Source organism: Bos indicus, chromosome 8, assembly GCF_029378745.1.
Source record: "Bos indicus isolate NIAB-ARS_2022 breed Sahiwal x Tharparkar chromosome 8, NIAB-ARS_B.indTharparkar_mat_pri_1.0, whole genome shotgun sequence".
Lineage (NCBI taxonomy): Eukaryota > Metazoa > Chordata > Mammalia > Artiodactyla > Bovidae > Bos > Bos indicus.
This window is the reverse complement of record NC_091767.1, coordinates 61,706,692-61,734,379: the sequence shown is the minus strand read 5'-3', so window position 1 is coordinate 61,734,379 and position 27,688 is coordinate 61,706,692. Positions and strand designations below refer to the sequence as shown.

General features: G+C 40.4%; 1 protein-coding gene and 1 long non-coding RNA gene across 2 annotated transcripts in view; one reads left to right on the top strand and one right to left on the bottom strand.

Annotated features, from left to right (window-relative positions):
* Positions 1-27,688, bottom strand: part of FRMPD1 (FERM and PDZ domain containing 1) — a 108,989-nt gene that overhangs the window by 22,805 nt on the left and 58,496 nt on the right. Inside the window, exons 2-6 of the mRNA XM_070794776.1 lie at positions 26,938-27,042; positions 12,914-13,071; positions 11,955-12,057; positions 8,636-8,681; positions 5,048-5,155 (exon numbers count right to left, since the gene is read on the bottom strand). Coding sequence (XP_070650877.1) covers positions 5,048-5,155; positions 8,636-8,681; positions 11,955-12,057; positions 12,914-13,071; positions 26,938-27,038 — 516 coding nt within the window. The 5' untranslated portion in view covers positions 27,039-27,042. The remainder of the gene's footprint in view (positions 1-5,047; positions 5,156-8,635; positions 8,682-11,954; positions 12,058-12,913; positions 13,072-26,937; positions 27,043-27,688) is intronic.
* Positions 429-27,679, top strand: LOC139184564 (uncharacterized). Its single transcript, XR_011568101.1, has 4 exons — positions 429-711; positions 25,562-25,805; positions 26,040-26,261; positions 26,816-27,679. It is a non-coding gene; the product is annotated as an uncharacterized lncRNA (long non-coding RNA).

The window sequence follows — 27,688 nt, the reverse complement described above, 5'->3', positions numbered from 1 at the left end:
ATTAAATCAATTTACAAAGCCGCCAATTAGTACATGAATGCAGCTACTGTCTCAGTATCAGGGCTTATATTTTCCTTTTTTGTGCTAATTTATTAATTATAAAGTGGCAGTTCTTAATATTTTCCTTTGCATTTCTTTAATGGCTAGCAAATTTAAGAATATTTGAAATGTTGGTTTCCTTAAGTCAGGCAGAGAAAAATAATACTGCATGATGCCGGCTGCGACAGGCGCGCCATAGCGCGGCCGAGAGGAGCCACCCCACGTCCGAGGTCAGGGGCAGAAGCCAGGAGGACCCCATGCCCGAAGGGCGGCGGCCAAGAGGAGTTACCCCACGTCCCAGGTCAGGGGCAGCGGCTGAGAGTACCAGACTGCGACGGCGCAGGAACGGCCGAGAGGCGCTACCCGGCGTCCGAGGTCAGGGGGCGCGGCCGAGATGAGATACCCACGCTGGAGGCCAGGGGCGGCGACGAGAGGAGTTACCCTGCGTCTGTCAGGGGCGGCGGCAGGGAGGAGCTACTCAACGCCCCTAAGCCCGAAGCCAATGGCAGCAGAGGGGAGGAGCAACCACAGGACCGAGGCCAGGGGCGGTGGCCGGGAGGACCAACCCCACGTCCAAGGAGCCGTGGCTGCGCGGGCGCAGGAGGGCCTAGAAGAGCTATCCCACATTGAAGGTCAGGAAGGGCGGCGGTGAGGAGATACCCCTCATCCAAGGTAAGGAGCAATGGCTGCGCTTTGCCGGAGCAGCCGTGAAGAGATACCCCACGCCCAAGGTAAGAGAAACCCAAGTAAGATGGTAAGTGTTGCAATAGGGCATCAGAGGGCAAACACCCTGAAACCATACTCACAGAAAACTAGTCAATCTAATCACACTAGGACCACAGCCTTGTCTAACTCAATGAAACTAAGCCATGCCCCTGGGACAACCCAAGACGGGCGGGTCATGGTGGAGAGATTTGACAGAATGTGGTCCACTGGAGAAGGGAATGGCAAACCACTTCAGTATTCTTGCCTTGAGAACCCCATGAACAGTATGAAAAGGCAAAATGATAGAATACTGAAAGAGGAACTCCCCAGGTCAGTAGGTGCCCAATATGCTACTGGAGATCAGTGGAGAAATAACTCCAGAAAGAATGAAGGGATGGAGCCAAAGCAAAAACAATACCCAGCTGTGGATGTGACTGGTGATAGAAGCAAGGTCTGATGCTGTAAAGAGCAATATTGCATAGGAACCTGGAATGTCAGGTCCATGAATCAAGGCAAATTGGAAGTGGTCAAACAAGAGATGGCAAGAGTGAATGTTGACATTCTAGGAATCAGCGAACTGAAATGGACTGGAATGGGTGAATTTAACTCAGATGACCATTATATCTACCACTGAGGGAAGGAATCCCTCAGAAGAAATGGAGTGGCCATCATGGTCAACAAAAGAGTCCGAAATGCAGTACTTGGATGCAATCTCAAAAATGACAGAATGATCTCTGTTCGTTTCCAAGGCAAACCATTCAATATCACAGTAATCCAAGTCTATGCCCCAACCAGTAACGCTGAAGAAGCTGAAGTTGAATGGTTCTATGAAGACCTACAAGACCTTTTAGAACTAACACCCCAAAAAGATGTCCTTTTCATTATAGGGGACTGGAATGCAAAAGTAGGAAGTCAAGAAACACCTGGAGTAACAGGCAAATTTGGCCTTGGAATACGGAATGAAGCAGGGCAAAGACTAATAGAGTTTTGCCAAGAAAATGCACTGGTCATAACAAACATCCTCTTCCAACAACACAAGAGAAGACACTATACATGGACATCACCAGATGGTCAACACCGAAATCAGATTGATTATATTCTTTGCAGCCAAAGATGGAGAAGCTCTATACAGTCAGCAAAAACAAGACCAGGAGCTGACTGTGGCTCAGACCATGAACTCCTTATTGCCAAATTCAGACTTAAATTGAAGAAAGTAGGGAAAACCACTAGACCATTCAGGTATGACCTAAATCAAATCCCTTATGATTATACAGTGGAAGTGAGAAATAGATTTAAGGGCCTAGATCTGATAGATCGAGTGCCTGATGAACTATGGAATGAGGTTCGTGACATTGTACAGGAGACAGGGAGCAAGACCATCCCCATGGAAAAGAAATGCAAAAAAGCAAAATGGCTGTCTGGGGAGGCCTTACAAATAGCTGTGAAAAGAAGAGAAGCGAAAAGCAAAGAAGAAAAGGAAAGATATAAATATCTGAATGCAGAGTTCCAGAGAATAGCAAGAAGAGATAAAGCCTTCTTCAGCGATCAATGCAAAGAAATAGAGGAAAACAACAAAATGGGAAAGACTAGGGATCTCTTCAAGAAAATCAGAGATACCAAGGGAACATTTCAATCAAAGATGGGCTCGATAAAGGACAGAAATGGTATGGACCTAACAGAAGCAGAAGATATTAAGAAGAGATGGCAAGAATACACAGAAGAACTGTACAAAAAAGATCTTCACGACCCAGATAACCACGATGGTGTGATCACTGACCTAGAGCCAGACATCCTGGAATGTGAAGGCAAGTGGGCCTTAGAAAGCATCACTAGGAACAAAGCTAGTAGAAGTGATGGAATTCCAGTTGAGCTATTCCAAATCCTGAAAGATGATGCTGTGAAAGTGCTGCACTCAATATGCCAGCAAATTTGGAAAACTCAGCAGTGGCCACAGGACTGGAAAAGGTCAGTTTTCATTCCAATCCCAAAGAAAGGCAATGCCAAAGAATGCTCAAACTACCGCACAATTGCACTCATCACACACGCTAGTAAAGTAATGCTCAAAATTCTCCAAGCCAGGCTTCAGCAATATGTGAACCGTGAACTTCCTGATGTTCAAGCTGGTTTTAGAAAAGGCAGAGGAACCAGAGATCAAATTGCCAACATCCGCTGGATCATAGAAAAAGCAAGAGAGTTCCAAAAAAAACATCTATTTCTGCATTATTGACTATGCCAAAGCCTTGGACTGTGTGGATCACAATAAACTGTGGAAAATTCTGAAAGTGATGGGAATACCAGACCACCTGATCTGCCTCTTGAGAAACCTGTATGCAGGTCAGGAAGCAACAGTTAGAACTGGACATGGAACAACAGACTGGTTCCAAATAGGAAAAGGAGTTCGTCAAGGCTGTATATTGTCACCTTGTTTATTTAACTTATATGCAGAGTACATCATGAGAAACGCTGGACTGGAAGAAACACAAACTGGAATCAAGATTGCTGGAAGAAATATCAATAACCTCAGATATGCAGATGACACCAGCCTTATGGCAGAAAGTGAAGAGGAACTCAAAAGCCTCTTGATGAAAGTGAAAGTGGAGAGCGAAAAAGTTGGCTTAAAGCTAACATTCAGAAAACGAAGATCATGGCATCCGGTCCCATCACTTCATGGCAAATAGATGGGGAAACAGTGGAAACAGTGTCAGACTTTATTTTTCTGGGCTCTAAAATCACTACAGATGGTGACTGCAGCCATGAAATTAAAAGACGCTTACTCCTTGGAAGGAAAGTTATGACCAACCTAGATAGCATATTGAAAAGCAGAGACATTACTTTGCCAACAAAGGTTCGTCTAGTCAAGGCTATGGTTTTTCCTGTGGTCATGTATGGATGTGAGAGTTGGACTGTGAAGAAGGCTGAGCACCAAAGAATTGATGCTTTTGAACTGTGGTGTTGGAGAAGACTCTTGAGAGTCCCTTGGACTGCAAGGAGATCCAACCAGTCCACTCTGAAGGAGATCAGCCCTGGGTGTTCTTTGGAAGGAATGATGCTAAAGCTGAAACTCCAGTACTTTGGCCACCTCATGAGAAGAGTTGACTCATTCGAAAAGACTCTGATGCTGGGAGGGATTGGGGGCAGGAGGAGAAGGGGATGACAGAGGATGAGATGGCTGGATGGCATCACTGACTTGATGGACGTGAGTCTGAGTGAACTCCGGGAGTTGGTAATGGACAGGGAGGCCTGGCGTGCTGCGATTCATGGGGTCGCAAAGAGTCGGACACGACTGAGCTACTGATCTGATCTGATCTGATCACTTATGTGTAGAATCTAAAAAGTAAAACAAACTAGTGAATATAACAAAAAGAGACAGACTCACAGATATAGAGAATAAACTACTGGTTACCAATAGGGTGAAGGAAGAGGGGAGCGGCAAGGTAGGGGTAGGGCATTAAGAGGTACAAACTATTGTATATTAAATAAATAAGCTACAGATATATTGTATAGGACACGGAATATAGCTGATATTTTTTAATAACTATAAATGCAGTATATAACCTTTAACAATTGTTAGTCACAATGCTGAAACCTGAAACTTGTATATCAACTATACCTCAATGATTTAAAAAAAAAAAAATCCAAACATAGGTTTTTATTTCAGATTCTTCTAGGGTCAGTCTTGTCTCCTGAACCCCCATATTCAATCACATCAATCCTGGGTATTCCATATCAAAAAGGACTAGACAGCATATTGTAGTGGAAAACAGAAAAACTAAAGTCACACAGACCTGTTCTCCTGTATTTCCTAGCTGTATGATCTCAGAAGTTAATTCTCTTAACCTCTTTAAGCTTCTGTTTCTTCTTTGTTAAAATATCTTCCCTTACAGGGTATGGTGATGATGAAGGACTATGTACCCAAGATGTTTTGATTCACGTATTAGAGATTCAGTAGATGATAGGGTCTTTTAAAAAAGCAACCCCTGCCACCATCTCTACTATCAATGTATCACTTTCAGAGGGAGTACTAAGTTAGAAGATTCAGAATGAGAAGTGAATAACTGGAACATGTTGAAATTTCAAGCTAGAAAAATGGAGTCTCAGAAAGACACAGTCATACCCAGTGTGTCTCTCCCTGTCCCTGGTTTGTAGGCACCTTACTGAGCGAGCATAGAGCCTCCAGCGAGCCCACTACACTCCCACTTTGTCCCCTCCGTGCTGTAGATTCCAGCGTCTCCAGGAGACAGTGCCAGGAGGCAGCATGCCTGCTTCATGAACAGCCATTTCCACCCCCTGACCAGTGCTGCACCTGGCTGTGTCCACTGACGAGCACTTCCTCCGCAAAGTGCACCTTCACGGGGTTGGTCTTCAGCCTGGCTCGCTTCTCTTCTGTCAGGAAGGAGGACTTGGGGACTCCCTGCAAAACATTAACATGACGCTCTTTAGAACAGGACTTTCAAAAAAGCCATGTGCATCTTCTCATTTCTTAAAAGCAAAAGCTCTGACAGCTACTGAGAGCTCAATTAAAACCACAAAGAAGAATGATATCCAATTAAAGATCTCTTTTCATAAAATTTAGAGATCTCAACCAAATATGTCTTGTGTGTCTGAGAAAAGCTAAAGCTTTAACACATTGGCCCAAGGCTGTAGTATGATGAAGACAAAGAGAACTGGCCTGTGAACAGAGAGACCTGAATTCTAACCCAACTTCAGCTACTCAACAGTTCTGAGAACCACCTTAAACACAAATTATCATGGAAGAAAACCAGTTGTGAGTGTGTGTGTGTGTGTGTGTGTGTGTGTGTGTGTGTGTGTGTGTACATTTCCCTCTTTGGCCTCCAGTCTTCTTTTCTGCGCAATAGGGGAGTTGGACCAGGAGGTAAAAATAGCATAATGCTAATGAGCATAGGTTCCAGAGTCTAACTACCTGGAAAAAGCCCAGCTCTACCAATTTCTGAATGTGAGACCATGGGTGTGTGAGGTCATAGTGTCCTCTTCTGTAAAAGCGATATTACCAATATATCTACCTTGTAGGATTTTCTTTTGGCAAAAATTAAATAAGACAAATATTAGCATTCATATTCTAATAAATAATTAATGTAATGCTTATTATATTAATAAATAATTAATAGAAATACAGATATAGACAATTAAACCAAAATATGTTTTGATCATAAAATTCTATGTTCTAGAGAAGCAGTCATTAATATTCCAACTTTGGATATTATAATTCCTAATCAATTTCAAATCATTTGAGGATTCTAAGAATCCACTCAGACAAAAATGAGTATTCTTGTTGAAGTAAAATATATATGACATGTGTCTTGTGATCCTATGACTTCTGGTGAGAGGCCTGAGTGGGCTAGACAATCTTCAGGGCGTTTCTCAGGGCCTCTGGGACCATCAGCTGGGCTGGTATCAACTTTCCCTGCAGGACCTCCAAAGTACAGTATTCACACTCCTCTTTTCTGGGGAACCTCATAAGAATCTCAGGAATGGTACTGGATCATGCTAATTTTCCTCTCTATACTTTTTACTTTTTAAAAGGAGGCAGCTATATGCTGTTTCCCTCTCTCCTTACTTAACAAGTGCTACCTTCTGCTTTCATTTCTTGGAAATAGAGTAGGAAAAGAACTACCTAATTAAAATTCAGATGTTCTCCATTGAGATGATAATCAGCTAGATGAAAAGAATCTCTCAACACCTGCATGACTATTTATAGCAATTAGCTTTCAGCCTGGAGAATCTCAGGGATGGGGGAGCCTGGTGGGCTGCCGTCTATGGGGGTCGCACAGAGTCGGACACGACTGAAGCGACTTAGCGGCAGCAGCAGCAGCAGCAATACTGCTTTTTATGTATTGGTTTCACATTATTCCATAGATAAATTATTCTATTTAAAATAGAAGAATCTCCATTTATGTGTGTGTAAAACACTCGGTCTGTCATATTTATGGCAAACTTCCTAGTTCTATTTAGGTGAGTTTATTTCCTGTTCTATTTCCAGGAAACAAACAAAAAAGATAACACTGGTTAAATAAGGAGAAGAGACAATTTCTTTGCACATAATCAAAGAGCTGTCTGTTCTACTGTACTTCCTCCCACTCCCTATGTGCTTAGGAATTCCTTCTGCAACTTATGGCCAAATAGATGCCCTTCCATATTGTTGACATTTCTATGATTTGTTTTTTATATTTAAATTTTTAACACCAAATAGTGTGGGATTAGACTTATTTTTTCCAAATACCTAAAGAAATGTCCCAGTACAATTTCTTGAATGATCATCTTTTCTCCCATTGATTTGGGATGCCATATTTAGCATATACCAAATTCTTATACTAGTATCTATTCTTGGACTTTCTATTTGATTAGATTGATATATCCAACATTTCATCAATATCATACTGTTTTAATTATTGCAGCTTTATTAGTTTTAAAATCTTGTATCTCAAGGCCATCCTCATTATCCTTTTCAAAAAAAAGATTTTCTTGATAAGTCTCACCTTGACATTGTCAAAATCCAAATAAAATTCCTACAGGGAGTTTGAACTTGCTTTAAGCATATACATTAATATGAGAAAATCTGATGTATTAATAGTCTTCCTATCAAAGAATATAATATGTATCTCCTCTTTATTAAAGAAAATATTTTATTTCCTCCAGTATTACTCTAGTTTCCTTCACATAAGGCCCACATAGTTCTTTTCCTTCAAGTTCTTCAATTTTTTTACTTTTTCCTGTAAAGAACTAGCCCTTGGATTTACCAACTTTCTAATTTTTCTGTTTTCCCAAAGCATCATTTAGATTTAAATTTTTATCATTTTCTTTAATGTGCTTTATGCTTATTTTATTAGTCTTTCTTTATGCTTCTGGCACTGAGTATTCTCCTGACCTGTTTTCTTTTTTCTTGTTAAATAATGAAATCACTTTTAAGGTTACAAATTTTACTCTGAGTATAGCTCAACTGTATATAATAAGTTCTAAGAAGTAGAGCTCTAAATTTTAATTATTTTCTAGCTAGTATGTAATGATAATTTTTAATTTTCCATTTGATTCCATCTTTACTTAGGAAATTGCATTTTTATTCCAAATGACTGGGTGGTGTTAAGCTTTTGATAGTTATCAATTTGTGCTTTATTGTATTTTAGAGAAGACACTTACACAGTTGCTTTGAGAAATTTAGCTTTTGGGTAGCCTGATATGGGATCAATTAGATTAGATTATTAAATGCATTATTAAAATTCTCTATGCCCCTATTTATATTTTTTTCTCTATTAGTGACCAAGGGCTAAGAAGTATGTACTAAGGTCTCTCAGAATGAGAATTTTCTGTCAACTTTTCCTCCTTGGTAATTTTCTCTTACAGTTTGATTATACACTTTTCCCTCTACCACATACGAAAGGCTCTTGGATGTGCGGTGGTTTAGGATGGCTGTTGCTGCCCTGGGCATCATCTGTTTCTTGTCCTGTGCCTTTCCTTGTGGCTGACAGAACACGTTCACATCCAACACCTCACTGGGTCCTCATAACACCCACTAGATAGATAGGGCAGTTATTGTCCTCATCTCTGTTTTACAGAATTCAAAACTGAAACTAAGGGACCTCTGCACAGTGATGCCACTCAGATTTGTCTTGAAACTCTGAGCTTGGTGCCCTTGTCACCTGCATAATCACAGGCCTGTCTCCTTCGCAAGACCATGAGTTCTCGAAGCCTGGACCCACATACGAGTTCTCCATAATATGAGCACATATGTGGTCTTCAAGCAACACTGACTGCCTGACAGCTTCTCTGATGCCCTTTGCCTTCCCCGTTTATTCTCTGAGGAATATTCTACTGGTGGTACAGGGTCTTGGGGCCAAGAAGGGCGCAACTAACACACAAGACATAGAAAGGGCTTTACCGATGTGCAGCGAACAACCGTGATTGAGAGAGAATCTTCAGTTTCCCTGAAAAAAAAAAGAATAAACAAAAAAGGTGTCATCGTCCTGGGTGATACATGAGGGTGCATGTGTGGGGTTGGGGGCGTCAAAGAGACTGGTAGAATTACAAAGCAGCTTCTCTTGCCTCAGCAAAATTGAGAAGGACATTGAGAAAGCAGTGATCTGTGAAAGAACTTAAGTTGTCCCAAATGCCACTGTGACCTTAAGAAAGTCTTCAGATACTTGTCTCTACCATCTTGTCTATACCTACAGCCACTAAATGAAGTTACTTAGCCTTTATTTAGTCTGTATGATGGAAGACTCATCTAGTTGCTATGACCACTAGCTAGGTTTATGTCCAAAATATTTTTGAAGAGAAAACAGCAATAACACAGATAACTTAGGTTGCTATTTCAGAAAACTTGGCTAAATATCCATGAAACAGAATAAAAGAATGTGGATAACACTTATCAGATTAAAGCCAATCAGTTTATGGTGTTTGAGCAAATAAAGTCAGTGTAATGAGCACAATCATGTAATCAAATAGTAGACATTTTTGTTTTGTTATAATCTCTTAGGTTCCAAAGGTGATCAAATCAACTAGATAAGCACCAAACTTCAACTTTTTTGAGGATAGAACTGAACAACTGATTCATTTTTTCCTTTTCCTTTTTCATTGCTACATAGAAAAACAAACACATTTGATTTCTTGCAATATGAAATTGAGGCCTATTTCTGCCCGTGTGTTACCGCCTCAAACAGATAAACTCAACCCAAGGTTTCTAAGGGTCTGGAGACTGCCTCTTACCCATTTTATGTAAGAATAGGTCTTTTCCAAGAGAATTCACAGCAAACCAATGCCCAGGAGCTCTCAAAAGGAGAGTCTGGCCTCATAGATAATTGGAGGAATTAGAGATTTTGCTGGTTTTTTGTTTGCTTGGTTGTTTTCCTTTTGTAAATGGCACTGACACTGGGAACTCTGCTACAAAAGTAAGCAGTCCCGGCATTCCCACACAAGGCATGTAGCCGAGAGTGCAGGGGCAAGCAAACATTAGGTCACATCCCTGCTCAGCAGTCTTCGGTGGCTCCTCCTGCCAGAAGGAGAGCTTCTGTGTCAGCACCAAGACCCTCCATCATCCTCTGGACTCACTTGTCAGAACTTTGTCTAGGCATCCGGTGCCTTAGACAAACGGAACCATTCAGCACCCCCAACTCCCCAGCCAATGGCTCCTCCTGATCACTTTACTTGGTCTGCCCTTCACCTCCATCTTTGAGGCACAAATTCTGCCCAGCATTTAAGGTAGAATTTGGTCAGCTGAAATACTTCTGGACTCTTCTATGTTTTGTCAAACCACAACTTCCTCACAAGGTGGAGGACTCTCCAGCGTTTATGACCCCTTTCCCCTGTTTTGCTCTCTTTTTTAAATTAATTAATTAACTTATTTATTATTTCTGGCTATGCTGGATCTTCATTGCTGCCCATGGGCTTTCTCTAGTTGCGGTGTGAGAGGAATACTCTCCAGTTGCAGTGCGTGGGCTTCTCATTGCGATGGCTTCTCTTGTTGCTGAGCACGGGCTCTAGGCACACAGGCTTCAGTAGCTGTGGCACAAAGGATCTAGTGCGCAGGCTCAGAGTGGGCTTAGCCACTCTGTGACACGTGGGATCTTCCCTGATCAGGATCAAATTCATGTCCCCTACATTGTAAGGCGGACTTTCAACCGATGGACCACCAGGGAAGTCCTCCCCTAGTTCTCCGGATGTACTGTCTGCCCTCCATCTCAGTGGGGTTTATATGACTTATATCTGCACTATGAGCCTAAGTATCGGGGAGTGGAGTCCCTTCCCCTAGAGGGTTCCTTGCCCAGTGAATCGATCTGAGTTCAATGTTACCTAAACATCCAAATTCTAGTCTACTGTTTTAAATTGTGAATACTTTTTCATTTATTAGTCAGACTTCGATCTAACTTGGCAGAGATATTAGTGGCACTGAAAATGTAAAACCCATTTGCTGGACCTGAGAAATTCTTTGAGAAAATCACCCAATAATTGGGAAAGCAAACTTCACGATTTCCATAACCATATTTCATTTTTAAAACTGAAATCATCAAATCCTTTTCCTGGCTGCCCCACCCACTCACCTTAGCCTGGCAGTCCTATTTTCTATACTTTGATGGAATCTCTGTAAATCTTACCCTGTGTGTGTGTGTTTCTCTACAGTGAGACTGTGGGCTTCCTGAGGGTAGAGACTGCATCTGCATTTCCATTTTCTTTCTCTGATTTTGCTATTATTGCCTGTTACTCAGTGTGTGCTGCACACGACAGGCCCTCAGAAAGGAAAACCACCACTCACCAAAAGGTGCAAACTCAAGTACAAACTTGAAGTATCTTCAAGGTGGCTTTGCTCTATTTCTCATTTCCCTTTATTTATATTAAAGTCATTCAAACGAGTTGGGTGGAAGTTTTAAAAGACAAAGCCCGCATCGACCTATAGAACGTCCATCAGGCCTCCTCACTCCTGTCACTGATTTCCTCTGTCTTAAGATGAGGGTTACCAGCTGTCAGTGCCAACCACATTCACTTGTTTCATTGAGCACCTGCTATATGTCTGGTCTCAAGGTGATCACAGTCAAGGCAGAAAGTGAGGCATTCACAAAGATCACCATGACACCAGGTAGAAGGTGGTGAGTGCTGTATCAATGGAACTACATATATATCAAGCAGGCTATACCAGGAAGATTTAGGAAGAGATATTAAAAGTGTTAAAGAACAACAAGTAGATTTGGTATTGATTTAGTCCAATCTTTGCCATATGCTACAACAGCCCTACACATCCATAGGGATAAAAGTGTTAGTTGCTTAGTCATGTCCAACTTTTTGTGACCCCCACAGACTGTAGCCCACAAGGCTCCTCTGTCCATGGAATTCTCCAGGCAAGAATATTGGAGTGGGGAGTCATTTCCTTCTTCAGGGAATCTTTAACAACACTATATTGTACATCCTTAAGGGGCAGGGCCTATGTATCACTCATAATTACATTCCCCACAGCACCTAGCACAGTGTTTTGGGCATTGCAGGGGGCTGATGAATATAGGACCCATTCCTCCTAATCCCATTTATAGGCAGGTGAAAGGGAGCAGAGAGGAACCGAGATGAAATTCGAAAACGAGGCTACTGTTGCTGCTTTAAAGGAGCCTGGACCTTACTTAAATCACAGAGGATCAGCTATGCCCTTTCTGTCACTCATTCTTGCTCTGTAATAATCTGTGCAACTCTATGGATGATGGAAGCCAATTTAGTACCTCAGAATATTGACTGCTCGTTCACAGGAAAGGTCTTCGGCAGGCTCATCATTCATCTGGAGGATCTGATCACCAGGGAAAAGTTTACCATGAGCAGAGCCCCCTGTTGGAGAGAAAAGAAATACCTGGTGCTCATGCCAGGAGGGCCCAGACCCAGTGTGTCATAGCCACTCAGCTGAATGGCAGCCTGATCCAGTCTCTGGGGCACCAGCTATCCCCACCCCTACCCAGACTTGGGCTCACCTGGATCTCAGTTTCCCTGTTTACAAATCTTGGATAACAAAATTGGATACCTACCATCCATCACCTTCAAGGGATGTTAGGAAACTGTCCAAGGAAAGAGGACTAGCAGAAGAAATCCCCTGAATCAACAGAGCCAGCCAACAAATCTACTACATTCATCTCTAAAGAAATGTGGGGGTGCAGGGTGTGTGTGTGTAAATTCAGATTAATAGATTTTAACTGGTCCCAGATCTCACATCAATATATAACTGAAGAATGAAAACAAACACTAGACATTCCCAGCCTGCTCCTCTTCCCCGATACAGCCTATATTTTACAGAGACTCAAGTGAAAACAAATCAATAATTTCTATTACTGTCTGACAAGAAATTCTCCCCAGCTCAGAGCATGCAGGGTTCAGAGAAGAGGGCCTGCTGATCCCAAAACTGTCACTGTTCCTGAGACTGGCCAGGGGGCCACGGATGGGCAAAGCCTCAGCTGAGGCCAGTGGACCTGCAATGCAGATCAGCAACTGCACTGGGGCTCCTCTTCCCTGTATCATAGAAAAGTGCAGAGCCCCAGGCAGAATTAGGTCAAAATTAGATGTGCCCTTTCTAACTTCCTGGGCACAAATGCATTTTCTGCATTATGTTACAGCACAGAGATATGGGAAGAGAGCCGGGGATAATCCCCCACAAGAAGCCCAAGTCCTTTCTTGTTTCCCAATCAGCCCCTACCTGCTGTGACGGACACCACTGTGAGGGGAAGGCTCTCGGAGATGTGAAATCCATAGTCCTGGAGGAGGGTGTCTTTGTCTATTTTTACTGTGTATTTCACAGGGATGATGGTCTGGGTTGGGACCCCGGGGGGCCCATCAGCTGTGGCAACTTTAGCCCTGGAAGAGAAGCAGTATGTAAAAGAGACAGCAAGGGGAGTCTAGTGGGTGGCACAAACCAGGTCAGCCCCAAACATCCTGGAGAAGGAAGATGGAGAGCTGAGTGGACACTAACTCTCCTCTCAAAAGAGAGAAGACACAAACACCAGCAAATAAAACAGCAGGACACAGCACCATGCTCTGAAAGACAAGTCACAAAGTGATGTGAGTGTGCAAAGAAGAGGCGGAGCAGTTTTAACTTTGTGGAGCTAGGGGAGAAGGAATCAGGCAAGTATTTGCTACCTGGAAGAAATGGCATCTGAGAGATTTCAAGGGTATATCTACCCAAACCAAATCCTGGCACGAGGAAGATATTCAGTAACTGCTGCTGAGTGGATGGATGCATGGATGGATAGATCAATGGATCCATGGATGGATGGATGGATGGATGGATGGATGGACAGACAGACAACCCAGGCAGGGGGCACTGCTTCAGTAGAGGTACAAAAGAGGAAAAACATGGACTGTGAGTAGGAGCAAGCAGTTGCTCAGTTTGGATGTCTGATGATGACTAATTTTTTATAGGTGAATTGTTTCTTTGGTGATTTTTTCTTTTTTTGCTTTATGATGAATGCTGCTTCCCCTTCAACTTTGTATCTATGAGGATTCCAATATAAAATCCCAGAGAGCACAGACTCCCTCTATATTAATTGTTAAAAATATGTGTGTTTTCAGTATATCTAAAAGCAGATAAGTTGAAAGTTGTATCTTCTATCTCTCAATATCACAAAGGGAATTTACGAGCTACTTTTTATTTGTGACAAATGGCTTTTGTCTTTCTAAGGGTCAGTGGTTCTTTCTGAGGAAGGTCATATAGTGAGAGATAAGGTGTTTATTGTCATTATACACAACAGAAATGTGGAGGAGTAACAGCTTCCTTGGGGCTCTGCAGTTAAGGTTTTTCATTTATTCTCATCCATTTACCAAATACTGTCAGGAACTCTTCCTAATGCAATAGGACCTCACTTATCTGAAAATCACCTCTCTGTCATTTATAATAATCTCAAGTTTCAACAAGGACCAGGAAATATATTTTTTAAAACTGCCTCAAAGAACCAACATGCATGTGACAAGTCCAAGCACAAAGCCATATTATGCAGATTACCCATAAAGGAGTTCCCTTAGGAACAAAGAAGGGATTTCTCCCAGGCAAGCACATGGGTAGTACTGAGAAGTATTAGAAGCCAGACCTAACAAGAGAGAAGAGACAGAAAACTCTGATAATTTATACTGAATAAAACCATAGGTATTCCTGATTAAAAAAAAAAAAAAACAACTTTAAAGCTTTGAAAGGGCCTCTCTAAATAAAATAAATAATATAGTACACTGAAAAACAAAAATCAACATTTGTGTTCCTTTGAAAAAGCAACAGGAAGGACACCCTAGACACTACTCCTATTTAAGTGGCAGGAGAAATGCCTGGAATAGTTATTGGAGAAGGAAAAATGATAAGAGGAGTAATAAGCATACCTTTTTTTTTTTTCTCAAACAAATGACAATGTACACTGAGAAAATGATCCACAAAAAAGAATTGCTAGTACTTAAAAAATAAGTTTAGTGGAGTTGCAGGATAAATACATAAAACACAGCCACAAAAACCATCCTATAATCCATTAAAGACAGAACAGCTGAATGTGTATCAGGAACTAGGTTTTCTTAAAAAGTTGATGTAATAACAGAAGACACAAATAATACTGATGCTGGATTCCTGGTTGGGAAGATTACAGATTCAACAATGAACATAAGTACTGGATGAAAATATAAACTTGATGGAACACTGGTTCAAAAGCCTTCCAGATTAAAAAAAAAAAAAATCTAATAAATTGATGACAGTAAGAGTAGCAGTAACAACAACAATAATCACTTGCAACATCCATTGAGCACTAACTATGTACCAGGCAGTGAGCTAATTTATTTTTATGCTCCTATCAGAGGCCAGCAATGATCAAAACTGCCTGGTCTTTACCAATGAAAGTGAATAGAAATTCCAGAAAGTCTTTTAAAATATTATGTGGCTAGCCAGAAATACGGAGAAGGCAATGGCACCCCACTCCAGTACTTTTGCCTGGAAAATGCCATGGGCGGAGGAGCCTGGTAGGCTGTGGTCCATGGGGTCGCTGGAGTTGGATACGACTGAGCAACTTCACTTTCGCTTTTCACTTTCATGCATTGGAGAAGGAAATGGCAACCCACTCCAGTGTTCTGGCCTGGAGAATCCCAGGGATGGGGAAGCCTGGTGGGCTGCCGTCTATGGGATCACACAGAGTCAGACACGACTGAAGCGACTTAGCAGCAGCAGCAGCAGCCAGAAATAATTCAACATGGTGACAAAATCATCACACTGTGGTACTAAGCATTATACAAAGCATTAAATTTCAAAAAGGTCAAAAGAGAGAATTACAAAAACTGGAAATAAATGCGGACCCTTTGTGCCAGCTCTGGAGAGGAGATACATTTCTAAGGATTGAAGAATTAAAGATAGGCATAAGATATAAGGGGGATGGTTTGAATGTGAAATTTCAATAACCAATACATAAATTCAAATAAATAAAAAATTGGATAACTACATAGAAAAGCACAAAGAGAAATTTAAGTGAAAAAATTTTAACTTCTTCTTATAAACAAAAATTAACTTAAAAGTGATCACAGATCTAAATACGAGAGCTAAAATTATACAACTCTTAGAAAATATAAGAATATTCCTTTGTGACTTCAGTGTCATTTTAGATATGACACTAAAAGCACAAGCAACAAATGAAAACATAAATAAACTGAACTTCACAATTGAAAATTTTGTGCTTCAAAGGACACCACTGAAAAAGTGAAAAGGCAATGCCCAAAATAGGAGAAAATATTTGCAAACCCGGTGGCTCAGACAGTAAAAGAAACTGTCTGTGATGCAGGAGACAGCTTCAATCCCTGGGTTGGGAAGATCGGCTGGAGAAGGCACTGACTACCCACTCCAGTATTCTTGCCTGGAGAATTCCATGGGAAGTCTGGTGGGCTACAGTCCATGGGGTTAAAAAGAGTCAGATAAGGACCTGGTATCTAGAATATATAAAGAATTTTTATAATACAGTTAAACAAAAAAGACAAATAACCCAAATAAAAATTGGGTGAAGGATTTGAATAGACATTTCACCAAAGAAAATACACAGTCAATAAGGACATGAAAAGATTATTAGCAGTTATGGAAATACAAATCAAAAGCACAGGGACATACCACTTCACATCCACTACAATGGCTATCATCAAAAAGATAGATCAAGTGCTGACTAAGATGTGGAGAAAAACAAAACCCTCATATAGTCTTGCAGACTTGCAGTCTTAACAGACTAAACACCGAAGACCCAGCAATTCCACTCCTAGGCATACAGCCAAGAAAACTGAAAAGCATATGTCCACACAAAATTTGCACGCAAGTGTTCATAACAACATTACTTATAATAGCTCCAAAGTGGAACCAATCTAAGTGTACCTCAACTAATGACAAAAACAATATTCTATAGCAGAGTATTATTCAGGAATACAAAGGGATGAAATACTGATACGTACTATAGCATGGATAAACCTTGAACACGTCATACGAAATGAAAGAAGTCAGTCCAAAAGACCACATACCGTATGATTCCATTCATGTGCTACGTCCAGACTAAATAAATCTATAGAGACAGAAAGTAGATTAGTGATAGCCTAGGGCTGGGGAAGGAGGGTTTAGAAAGGAAATAGAGAGTGACTGCTAATACATTCAGAGTTTCTTGTTGGGGTGATGAAATTTTCCAAAACTTATTGTGGTGGTGGTCTTACATCCCTGTGAAAACACTAAAAATCAGTGAGTTGTACATATTAAGTGAGTGAATTGCATGGTATGCAACATATAGATAGAGCTGTTGTAAATAAGTAAATCAACTTATAAAATCCTGGAGGGAAAAAGCTTACACTAAAAATATATGCAGAATGGACATAAAAACATGCAGTAAATACCCATACTTCACATCCTCAAAGCAAGTGAGTGGAAAACTCGCACATGAAGAAATAAAGCTGGTAAATAACAGAAAATGTACAACTCTGGTGATTAAAGAAGAACAACTGAATGGACTACAGAGAACTATTACATGTCACTAAAGCACCACGTAGGAATAAAAATAATAAAGTCCAACATGTGTGGGCCCTGGGATTTAAGGGGGACCATATAAATTGGCTGCTTACTCTCTTTGGAAAGTCATCAGGGAAATTATAATATGAATTTAAAATTTGATCATTTTCTTTGACCTTCTGTTACCATTTGGAATAACATTCCTCAAAGTAATATGCATCTCCCTAAAATATAAAACACTGTTTGCACTAGACTATGAGTTCCTAGAAGACAAACATTCCCTTGTATCATAAAGCCCTAGAACAGAGTATGAGCTCAAAACACCCTGGCAATTGTGTATTCAAAAATATTTACCATAGCTTTATTTATAATAGTTGAAAAAATTGAACCATCCCACAGAGAATAGATCAAGCATGGTAAGGAATTGCCCCAAGACTCTACAAAAATGAAGGGCCACAAGCCTGTGAAACTTAGACATACATGGAAATATAGCTTAGAAAATACTCTTCCAAACTGCCCAAACCCCCTTGTGTGGATTATTCTGCCCCTACAACTCCCCATCACCCACAGGATAAAAGTTAACCTCCTCAACCTTACCCTCTTGGTCTTTTGTCTTTAGGTCTCAGGTCCCAGCCAACATTCTCCACCCACTCTCCTTCCCAGGCCTTCTCTCCAGCCTAACCTTTCCTGCTGCACCAGTTTTACATCTGGGCTTCAGTTCATGCAGCTGCCTCACAGGAAACTGTGAGGCCAATCAAAATCCAGCTCAAATGCCACCTCTTCCAAAAATGCTCCTCTGATTTCCTAGCTAGACACAGGTTCACTCATCTCTGAGCCCTTCTGGCCTTGAGCACCTCAACTGTCAGTGACAGCTATTTGATTCCATATATCATCACCCCGCATAGACTGCAAATTCTCAGAATTCAGGAACCATTTTTTACCCACCTCTGTATTTCTCTCTATATCAAGTGAAGAACTTTGCCCACAGAAAGCATCTCTATTTATTAGGTGAATATATGAGCAAAATACTGAATATAGAGAGCATGATACAAAATAGTACACCTAATATGATTAGCAAAGGTGGAAATGTATATATAGCCACTAATAAATAGCAGTAAATTTGAATATGACAGACTTCAATGTTTGTCATTTGTCCTGTAAGTTTGCTTAATTTGATATACAGCGCAGCCTTTTGACTATGAGTCCTGATCAGGACCCATCTTCTCCATATCCCAGAGCTCAATAAATAGTATCTGGAGAACAGTGATCAGTTGCTAAAGACACACTCCTGGAAGTAATCTTTGACTTTACCCTGCTCTCACCCCTAGTATCCTATCAGTCATGACTTCAAAACTCTCTAAAGATGTCCATTTCTCTCTGTCTCCATGACCACCATTCTATTTCAGGACCTTGTCACCTGTCCTCCAGACAGATTTCTCTAAGTGTCTCCTCGCTGGTCTTCCCACTTTTCGTTCTTTTTTTAAAAAATATATCTATTTATTTGGCTGTGCCAGGTCTTCGTTGTGGCATGCAGAATCGTTTAGATGTGGCATGCGAACTCTTAGTTGCAGCATGTGGGATCTAGTTCCCTGATCGGTGATTGAATCCAGGCCCCCTGAATTGCAAGCATAAAGTCTTAGCCACTGGACCACCAGGGAAGTCCCTCCCCATTTTTCATTCTTGTCTCACCTAAATGATTCTCCATCCAGCAAGTAGATTGATATTATATTAATAAGTGCAATCCTGCTCATATGTCTGCCCTGACCGAATGACTTAATCCAAAAACCTTAGTATGGCTTAATACAGCCCCTGCTCGCCACTGAAGCCTCTACAACCAAGCCATTCACTCTCTCAGTATTTTTGTTTTAGCCAGACAAGTCCCTTTGGAGTTCCTCAAACACACAAGGTCTTCCTTCTGCCTAGAAAGGTCTTCCTTCTGCCTAGAATATCCCCTAGCCCTTGACACAGCTCTCAAAACACCCCACCATATACTTCACCTGCACAGCTCCTACTCAATCTTCTGTTTTTGGTGGAAATATCCCTCTCCCTCTGCTGAACCTGTACACAAAATCTGTACGTCAATTTTTGAAACTTATCATACTTGTAATGACCAGTGTGAAGTCTCTTGTCCTTTCTAGACAATAGCTCATATAGTACAATCATGTCTTTCTTGCCCCCATGTGCTGAATTCAATGCTAGGCATACAGTAAGGCTTAATAAATGTTTACAAGACTAAAGAAAAATACAAACCCTACCACGTGGTTAGAACAGAATTCATTTGTATGCTTTTCAAGTGAGTAGTCTTCATTTATCTGACTTTTCCATTTGAAAGGGTGTGCTCCCCAACAATGGTAGACAAATGAGGCCCCACTGTGATTAATCCCTGGGCAGTGTCAGGAGCTTTGGCCCAAAGTCTGGATTTGACATTTTCCCTGAAGGCCACATCTAGGCTTTTGTTTGGAAAGGGATTGCTTAAAAACAGGACGAAGCTATAGTCTCTCCTCGAAAAGAATGTTCGACAGGGAACTGAAGGAAATGATCTCTGCAGCAAAATTTCCTCCTCTGAAGAATCTTATAAACATCAAACTAAACGCTGACAATCCAAAAGCCTCTGTCTGCTGCCTCTGTAATGGTTTTAAATCATAAATCTGAGATCATTCCTGTGGTTTTACATCGGAACAGCATAAGACCTGGCGACACTAATAGAAATCTTATCAGATAACTGGATCCTAAGGTAGAACTGGAAAACACATGTTAAATTTATCATGAAAATAGCTTCATTCTGTATTTTATGGGTTATAAGTTCACAGTGAGTTGATCAATAACCCCGAGAAGAAAAAAAATACCAGATGGAGACAGATTAGGCTTCAAATATTCTCTGGCATTTTATCTGCTCTCTAATAGGCTGTGAAATATATTTGCCCCTATCTTGTAACAACAAAGAATTCACCTCTGACTTCCAGCAGGATGTGGAGAAACTATTTTGAATCTGTGTTTAAACACTGTATTATGTTCAGCTTGAGTGATTTTAAAAGTGAACGTCTGGTATAAACTGGATTTTTAATCTAAAGTTTATTCAAAGAAAGAAGAAATAGAGGGAGTGGCCTGTTCCAGAAAGAAATTTATCTTGTAGTCATAATCCCAGGACTAGGCTTGTGGCTGTGATAGTTTCTAGAGACCACTGAATGTATATATTGTGTGTACAGTGCTATATGGCAAAAGCTTACAGCTGAGAGGAGAAAGTATTCCATTGCTACTTTAAAAAGGAGGTTCAGAAGACAAGGGTGACCCTACAGACACAGCACAGGAACTTTCTAACCTGTTCTCTTAAAATCTTTCCCTTTTGTCCATGGTCAAATAGCAATAAAAAACTGGTACCTGAAATGGTCTTTCTACACCATTAGGAGTATTAGAAAGGTCAAAAATACCATTCCTATAACTAGTAAACAGACTATGGTTATAATGAACAAGCAAATTTAGAAGGAGGGGAAAATCAATAGCCAAGACTTCTGACACAGAGATGCCATGATGCATGTTTGCACATTTGTGAATACATATGCCTGTGTGTACATGTGTGTGTGCATATGTGTATTCATTAAACATACATGTGTGCACATTAGATTAATATAATACACACTAATATTAAGATTAAATATAAATTGAAAGAAATCTTTTTAAGCTTTGAAGTTTATAAAACCAAGCACCAAGAAGAAGACATGAAATTCATCAAACTCCTTAGATTTTTTTAAGTTTTTACCTATAAAACCAACATTTCTAGATTACACATAAGAGAATTCAGTAAATCTTACACAAAATTGTTTCAATCATACAATAAAATTATTCTAAAGCTCACATGGAAAAGGCAGATAAGAATATAAAATGGCAAATGAAGAGAACAAAAGTCTAGTTTAACAGACAATAAATATAAATAGTTTTAATACAGGTGTGTGAAAGAAGGCAGTTAGATCAATTAAACAGAATAGCTAGCCTAGGAAGAGATACAAGTTTTCACCCACAGACACAGCAATTTCATATATGATAAAATGAGACCATAAGTCAGTGAAGAAAGGAAAGGTTATTCACAGTTAATGGTGATGCAAATACTACTTACTTTGGAAAAAACCAAGCTAGATCTTTATTTCACAGCCTGTACTAAAATAAACACCAAAGTAAAAACTTAAATATAAAATACCTTAAACTATCAAATTGAAAATTAATTAATTAATTATTGGGTAAGGATTTTCTAAGCTTTGAACCAATCAAAGAAATCATCAAGAGATTATCATTTAACTATATAAAAATCAAAAATTGTAGGAGACAAAAAATGGTATAATTAAGCAAAAAAGTATTCTATAACATGTCCTTCTCATCTCAGTTTATCACCTCCCTAGTTATAGAAAGTGGTAAAGAAGATGACAATTTAGTACAAAGTAAAATGGTTAAAAATTAGTTTATAATGTAATGTCACTATGTTATAGCTTTTATTAAGTGGTTTCTATTACACTATTTTTACAGAAATTCAAAACATGCCACAGAGACTATTCGAGGGGGTTAGCTATTTCTAAAAGAGCACTGATACTGTAAATGTTATTTTTATATTGGAATGTGAAATTAAGTGGTAAAATAGCAGTCATCTTAATAATATCTGAGTAATTTTGCATTTCTACAATTATTGGTATCACTAAGCTTCCACCCTACCCAAGCACGCACACACAGACATTCAAACTGAGTGCCACTATCTGAATTTGACTAGGGATTGTCCACTCATTTAAAATTGAAGAAATCAAAGTAACTTTGAAAGTTGACACTCTTCCCCAGAAAAAACCATTTTAAGATGCCTTATAAAGCTCTAATATTACCCAAGTTCATAAAAATTATAAATTTGTTTAATAATGTTTGGAAATGGAAATTGTTATTTTTGACTAATTTCTTCCTAGACAGTTCAATTAGTGTTAGAGATAAAATTTAACTTTATGGAAAAAATGGCAATTATAATTAAGTAAGTACAACCAGCTGAAATGAGTAGAAACTTTTAAAGGTCTGAAAAGATAGCAGGATTGTTAAAAGATGCATGTAAACTTATGACTGCAGATTAATTTCTGTTTCCTTTTCTCTGGACTATAAAAAACACTTCAATGTATTTTTTTCATTTCTTGACCTGGCTATCAGGAAATGCAGAGCCAATGTTAGTACTCAAATGCTAAATCCTACATCTAATTGGTTTTCTATTCTATCTGTAGAATTTCCAGAGTTTATTTAAAAGTTTTTATGCATTTTAAAACTGTTAATCATCAAAAATTCCATTTGGAAGAAGAAACAATGCAAAATTTAGATATATTTTAAATAAATAAAAATAAGTAATATAGTCCCTGACTGTGAAAGCCCTTAATCAATAAAAATTTATTGAATATCTACTTCATTCTATGTATGCATTCTTCTAGGGCTAAAGATACTTTTTAGACAAGATAGTTATGGTCTTTGGTCTTATATGTGGCAGGAGGGTTGGGGGAGAAGAGTCATATATTAAGCAGGTAGGGGGTTAGGCAAAGAAGAAGCAAACAAATGGATATATTGTTATAAACTGTGGCAAGGAAGTAGGAGGAACAAGATGAAGACGTGAAATCAGGACGAGATTGTAAAGGGACTTGTAGGCTATGGCATGGTGGCAGGTGGTCACTGAATGGTTTGGGATGGGGTGGAGCCAGAAGCGAGCATGTGGGACAGGAGCAGTGTGTATTTTGAAAAGCTCACTCTGGCTTCAGGGTGGAGCAGAGAAAGAGTGAGTGACTATGGCAATGCCCTCTTGGGACAGAGAGGTGGACAGAGTGGAGATACGTTTGAGGATGAACTGACAAAAGTTGCTGATGGGGTAGATACAGAGTATGAGAGAGAGGAAAATTCAGGATGACTCACAGGTCTCTTGGTTAAGCAATTCTGTGGAAGGTGGTACCATTTACTCTACTTCAGGAAAACAAATTATGCTTTTCAATTCTTGACCATTTTCAACTAATCTGAAGACAGAAGAACCCAGCTTGAATCAAGGTTGCAGGATTAGAGATGAGAAACAATTTCAATAAGACTACATGTGATTTATCCTGCTGCTGCTGCTAAGTCGCTTCAGTCGTGTCCGACTCTGTGCGACCCCATAGACGGCAGCCCACCAGGCTCCCCCGTCCCTGGGATTCTCCAGGCAAGAACACTGGAGTGGGTTGCCATTTCCTTCTCCAATGCATGAAAGGGAAAAGTGAAAGTGAAGTCGCTCAGTCGTGTCCGACTCTTCGCGACCCCATGGTCTGCAGCCTACCAGGCTCCTCCGTCCATGGGATTTTCCAGGCAAGAGTACTGGAGTGGGGTGCCATTGCCTTCTCCAGTGATTTATCCTAGAAACACAGAAATAATGCCTTCCATGGACACTTCTAAGAATCACTCCCTCTTTTTCTTCTCTTTCTAAAGCACTTGGAAAACAAACTTCCTACTAAATTCATGGAAAGATGCTCAACATCATTAGCTATCAGGAAAATACAGATCAAAACCATAATGAGATACCACTTCACACCCACTAGGATGTTTATAATAAAAAATAGCAGATAATAACTGTTGCCAAAGGTGTGCAGACACTGGAACCCTCATATCCTGGTGGTGGAAATGCTTTGGAAAACAGCCTGGCAGTTCCTCCAAAGCTTCAACATCAAGCTGCTATATGACCCAGCTATTCTAATCCAAGTATAAACCCAAGAGAAATGAAAACATATGTTCAAATAAGAAACGTTTATAGTAGCATTATTCACAATAGCTCCCAACTATTGAAATAGAAACAATAGAAACAACTCAAGTGTACATTAACTGATGGACAAAGAATATACACCATAATAGAATATTATTTGGCAATAAAAAGGAATGCAAACACTGTTTACAACAGCCAAGATATGGAAGTAACCTAAATGTTCATTAACAGAGGACTGCATAAAGGAGGGGCAGTACATATTTACAATCGAATATTACTCAGCCATCACAAAGAATGAAATAATATCATTTGCAGCAATATGGATGTGGACCTTAAAATTGTCATTAGAAAAGACCCAGATGATGGGAAAGATTGAAGACAGGAGGAGAAGGGGACGACAGAGGACAAGATGGTTAGATGGCATCACGGACTCAATAGGCATGAGTTTGAGCAGGCTCCAGGAGACAGTGAAGGACAGTAAGGCCTGGAGTGCTGCAGTCCATAGGGTCACAGAATCGGTCACAACTGAGCAACAATAAAAAATGTCATACTGAGTGAAGTAAGTTAGACAGAGAAGTAGAAACATCATATGACATCCCTTATATGAGGAATCTAAAAAAACATGATACAAATGAACTTATTTATAAAACTGAAACACACTGACAGACTTAAGAGAATGAACTTACAGTTGCAGCAGCAGTGGGCGGGGGGCGGAGGATGGGGGAACAGATAGTTAGGGAGTGTGGGATGGACAGGTACACACTGCTATATTTAAGATGGATAACTAACAGGGAACTCTACTCAACGCTATGTGGCAGCCTAGGTGGGAAGGGTTTTGGGGGAGAATGGATACATGTATATGTATGGCTGAGTTGCTTTGCTCTCCATCTGAAACCACTATAACATTGTTAATCCCCTATACTCCAACACAAAATAAAAAGGTTTTAAATAAAAGGAATGCACACCGATGCATATTATAACATGGATGAACCTCAAACACATTATACTAAGTGAAAGAAGGCAGTCACAAAGACAATATATTGTATGATTCTATTCACAGGAAATATCCAGAACAGACAAATCTAGAGAAACAGAAAGTAGATGAGTGGTTGTCTAGAGCTGGGGGAGGGGCAAATACGGAATGACTGTTAATGGGTATGGGATTTCTTTTGGGGGCATCGAAAGTATTCTAAAATTAGATTGTGGTAGATTGTTGCAAAATTTTATATATACACTAAATATATACTGTATATACACTAAATAAATCTGTACATTTTTAAATGGGTAAATTTTATGTTATGTGAAACATATCTCAAAATAGATGAGGGAAAAAAAACTTCCTAGATGTTGCCTTTTATTTACACTCTGAAAGAAGCTAGATATTAGAGAGTTACATGGGAAAATATTCAGGTAAGGCCAAGTCAAAGTTACACAGGTCTTTTTCTGCAGGACTTCTCAGAGCCTTTACTGTGCCAAAACGCACTATGAATTACCAAGAGTGGGTGGGTAGGAATCGGATATAGGTTGCATCACACACACACCACAATTAGGTTTTGCAGAACCCACTTCAGAAAACAATGTACCTAGGACTTTTCCCATTTATTCACCAAGCACTACCTGAGTCCTTGCAGTCTCCTGGAACTCAATCGGGGCTATGAGGTGAGGCTGACTACTTTCCCTGCCTTCCACTGAGCTTGTATAGAAGCTCAGAAGAAAGAAAAGGGATGTGCTCAAATTTAAGCTGAACACATCGGGAGAAGCACAATGCTGATGCTACAAACTAAATACTATGGGACCCCTTGGGAGAGATGAATTCTGGCTGTGGACTGTGGAACACTTCATGGAAGACCCAGCATTTCAGCCAGACCCTGAACTGTGAGTGGGGTCTAGACACATGGAGATGGGAGGAAGGGATGTGGCACAGGAACCCAGGTCTAGGTGGTGGAAGGGGAAGTTGGGTGCTTGGGTCGGGGAACAGCGAGTAGGTCATTTCAGCTGGAGTATGATGTGAATGAAGCAGAAGAGTAAGACAGACAGCTGTAACAGATTGTGGGTTGATCATAGAGAGCCTTGAATATCCAACCAAAAATGTTTGAACTCGTCCTATAGGAGATGACGACCCAGCGAACATTTCAGAGCAGAGCGGGTGCGGATGGCTGTGAACGAGATACTCCCTGAACCTCAGGTTTTCATCTGTGAAATGGGGCTAGTCCTCCCAACCTCATCCTATTGCAGTGTGCGAGGACCCGAGCACTTGGACACAGGGCAGTGCAGCTCTGAGCAAGTTTACTGCTCGGCAACAGGACAGCTGTTCCCAGTTCCTTTGGAAGAGTATGTGTATCAGAAACACCTGACACGTGATATTTCATCTCCATGTCAGGGCCAGACAGGAAATCTGAGATGGAAAATGAGCGCTTTCAAACAGAACATATTTTAAGTTCTCTTGTAGCAGTCAAATCAGATCTGTATTTGATTTCATTTCATTTTGTTTAGAATGAAATAGGGACTGCAAGGAAGGAACAGCTGCTGGAAACAAAGACGGGGAAAGAGTATAAACAGCAGATTGCCTGACATCAAGTACTAAGACAAGGGGTGTGTGTGAGACAGACAGAAACAGTGAGCATGTGTGAGTGTGTATTCAAAACTGTGTGTGTGGGTGTGTGTTTCAGAGCATATAGGCACATGGCTGCAAGTATGTGGGTATGAGTGTGCATATGTCTCTGTGTGTGAATGTGTGTCTCTATAAATGTGGGCATGAGTTTGGGGTGAGTGACTCTATGTCTGTGAGTGCCTGTTGAAGGATGCAGAGGGGAGGAATTGGAAAGGGACAGAGAGAAAGGCACTCCAGCAAAATTGCTGACCCATTTACACTTCTCCCCTCACAGGATGTAAGAACAAAGCAAGCCGGAGACAGTGATCCCCAGGCGCTGCCAAGACTGCAAAACCTCCTCCCACGGGAACACTGAACCCTTACAGACAGAAATCTCTGCCAGCCCAGGAGTCTTACCGGGCCGAGCTGTCCCGGGAGCGCCGGAGCCATCTTGCCACCATTTGTTCTATTCTGTGTGCTTTCCGTGTCTGGAATAAGCTGGTCTCCAGCTCTTCCATTTACCTAAAAAGAAGAAGAGTTTTCTTAAGAAGCTAACCAAAATGCTTGGAAGAGGATTCTAACAGATCACCGTGATGCTTCCTATGTTTGCCAATTTTAAGACACACTGATCAAATAACCAGGGCTTTCTTTGTATCTGAAATTAACACACACAGGTGCTCAGGGTGCACAGAGTGGACAACTTTAGCAGCCCTCTGCCCTAAAGAGCCCACAGTCTTGTGATACACAGACTGGCTTTATTTCTTCAGTGGTTAAAGATAAGGATTGGGAAATGTAAGTAAGGCTTCTCAAACTGTGACTATGACCCACTGTCAGAGACACACTTTCTGTGACGCTGCCCTCCCACCTCAACTCTGTGTGCATCCCTGGACAGCACAACTTGGTTTTGACTGCATCGGGAACTACATGGAGATGGAAGCATTTTAATCACATTGTGCCCACTCGTCTGAGTGCTGGTTTTTTTTTTTTTTGCTTAGCATTTTATATCTAATTTTTGAACAGGTAATTCTGAATTTGTATAATTCAAACCCAAGATTTAAAAAAAGAAAAAGATATACAGTTACTGTATTGAGCACTTAAAAATTTGTTAAGAGGGTAGATCTCATGTTAAGTGTGTTCTTACCATAAAAATAAAAAAAGATATACAGTG